This window comes from Humulus lupulus, chromosome 7 (genome assembly GCF_963169125.1).
Source record: "Humulus lupulus chromosome 7, drHumLupu1.1, whole genome shotgun sequence".
NCBI lineage: Eukaryota > Viridiplantae > Streptophyta > Magnoliopsida > Rosales > Cannabaceae > Humulus > Humulus lupulus.
Genome location: NC_084799.1, coordinates 122,729,408 through 122,731,756, shown reverse-complemented (window position 1 = coordinate 122,731,756; position 2,349 = coordinate 122,729,408). Strand labels below are relative to the sequence as shown.

Below are 2,349 nucleotides of genomic sequence, written 5' to 3'. Positions count from 1 at the left end.
ATTATTATGGTATCATGCAATACCCACTGATGTAGAGGTGTAATGCAATAGGGTACCCGATGTAGTAGCTTTGACTTAACACATGAATGGATTTGACGAATCAGTAAAAGAAACCCTTGCTTAAGCATGTTTTTGTCAAATTTATTTGTAATATAAATAACAATATGTTAGTTATGTAATGTATATATTATATTTAAATAAAATCAAGTTTAATAATTATTTTCTAATTAAAAATAAAAATATATGTTTTAAAAGAAAAAAAGAGAAAAATAATTTATTAAACCAGACACTTTATAATAACATTTTAATGTATTGAAAACATATGAAGGGGAAAAACGTATGTTATTTAATATGAATCTTTGGGTTTTAATTGATTAAAATTATTTTAATTAATAAGTTAATTTTTTTTAAATTATGATTTTTTGTTTAATTTATAGAAAATTAAAGATTAATATTTTAATTTTTAAAAATATATAGTGGATGTATATATAAAATTAAAATAATAAAATTATGATAATATTGAATAATGACCAAAATGTTTTTATATTAATTTGTATGCAGCATACAAAAGGCTAAATTAAGCGCGTAATTATATTTTATGTATATTAATTTCCATCATTAAAATACATATAAAAGGTCCGAAGGGAGCTTTCAAACATTGTGTATGGATAAAATGGTAACACATCCAAAAATGAAAAGAAAAAGGTACCAACTTAATAGCATGAGATCCACACTATGCATGGAAAACTATCCGTATCAATGATCCAAAGTATAATAGCAAACAACTAATAACTGGTGATTGGTGAGTGTTGTGGTGACCTCACTCACAACTCATAACTAGGCGTTTTTAATTTCCTGCTTTTCTAAGAAAACAATCATCTTTCTTACCTTCCCAACCAAAAGTACAGATGATATAGAAATATGAAGGTGTGACTAGAATCTTTTTCATATAGCTAATTAATTAATAATAAACTCAACTATTATACATTAATTAATTAATTTAATCTAAATGTCATATCTTTCATCCCAAACTCCTATAAAAATCCTTTCTTCACTCCAACCAAACCATGCATCTCATCAATAATTTTATTATCAACCCTCCAAAAACTCAGTAATATACATTATCACGTACACTTTCGATATCTTTAACATGACAAAACAAGGTCTCATTATCTTGTCATTCCTCTTTTTTTACCACTTCACCACATCTCTTGCTCAATCTCAGGCCCACGCTCCATCCCATGTCAAAGCTGAAGCCCCGGCAGCCAAACCACCAATATCGAAGACACAAGCTGTGGAACCGCCGTCTGAAGTACCACTCATTCAAGCGCCACCTCACAAATCACTGGTTGCGCCCACCAACGTCTCCAAAATCCTTGAAAAGGCTGGCGGTTTCAGTGTCTTCATTCGCCTACTGAGGAGCACCTCAGTAAGTATCCAGATTGAAAATCAACTCAATGTCTCTAACAGCTTGACCATTTTCGCTCCATCAAACGGTGCGTTTTCGGCTCTCAAACCGGGCACTCTCAACTCCCTCTCCACCGAAGACAAAGTCCAGCTCGTACAATACCACATTCTTCCATCCTTTGTTTCTCTCCAAAACTTCCAGACTCTAAGCAACCCTGTACGGACCCAAGCCAGCAATACTTATGACTTCCCACTGAACATTACAGTGGAAGGTAGTTGGGTCAACATTTCAACAGGACTTGTTAATACCACAATATCCGCGACAGTTTATGAAGATAATCAGCTTGCTATTTATAAGGTCGATAAGGTGTTGCTTCCTCTTGGCATTTTCGCTCCAAGGCCGAAGCGTTTGGCTCCTGCACCCGCGCCAGTTAAACCGTCCTCTTCATCATCGTTTTCATCGGATAGCCCAATTGAAGCGTTGGATGCGTCGAATGCCCTCAGTGTCACCAGAAGTGGTTTTGCGACAACTATTGGAGGATTTGCTTTGGTGGCCACAATTTTCATGATGCGGTAACTTTGGAAATAATGAATGTTTTAACGAATGGTTATTTTGAGTTTTGATTAATAGTTGTAATAATTGTTTGTAGTTGGATCGACTGATGAAAATATATGGTTCTTTGATTGGCTTTTTGAGTTTTCATTTCTTGAACGATTGCTTGTAATAATACGAATTATAACATTTTCTATTCTTTATTTTTTCTTGAAAATGATGATTATATATTTCATTTAAAAACATATTTTCTCTAACAAGATATATGTAATTTTTAACATTTCTCTACTTTATATATACTTGTTAACTTTAAGCACATGATATAGAGGATAAATACTCAAAATAAAAAACACTCAATTATGTTTTCAACATTTTAGCACACTACAAGA

At 32.5% G+C, this 2,349-nt stretch overlaps 1 protein-coding gene across 1 annotated transcript; it reads left to right on the top strand.

The window, feature by feature from the left end:
• The first annotated feature begins 1,091 nt into the window (after positions 1–1,091).
• On the top strand, positions 1,092–2,097 carry LOC133789886 (fasciclin-like arabinogalactan protein 12). Its single transcript, XM_062227565.1, has one exon. It carries the CDS (start codon positions 1,151–1,153, stop codon positions 1,982–1,984), a length of 834 nt encoding a protein of 277 aa, XP_062083549.1. The 5' UTR covers positions 1,092–1,150; the 3' UTR covers positions 1,985–2,097.
• The last annotated feature ends 252 nt before the right edge of the window (positions 2,098–2,349 follow it).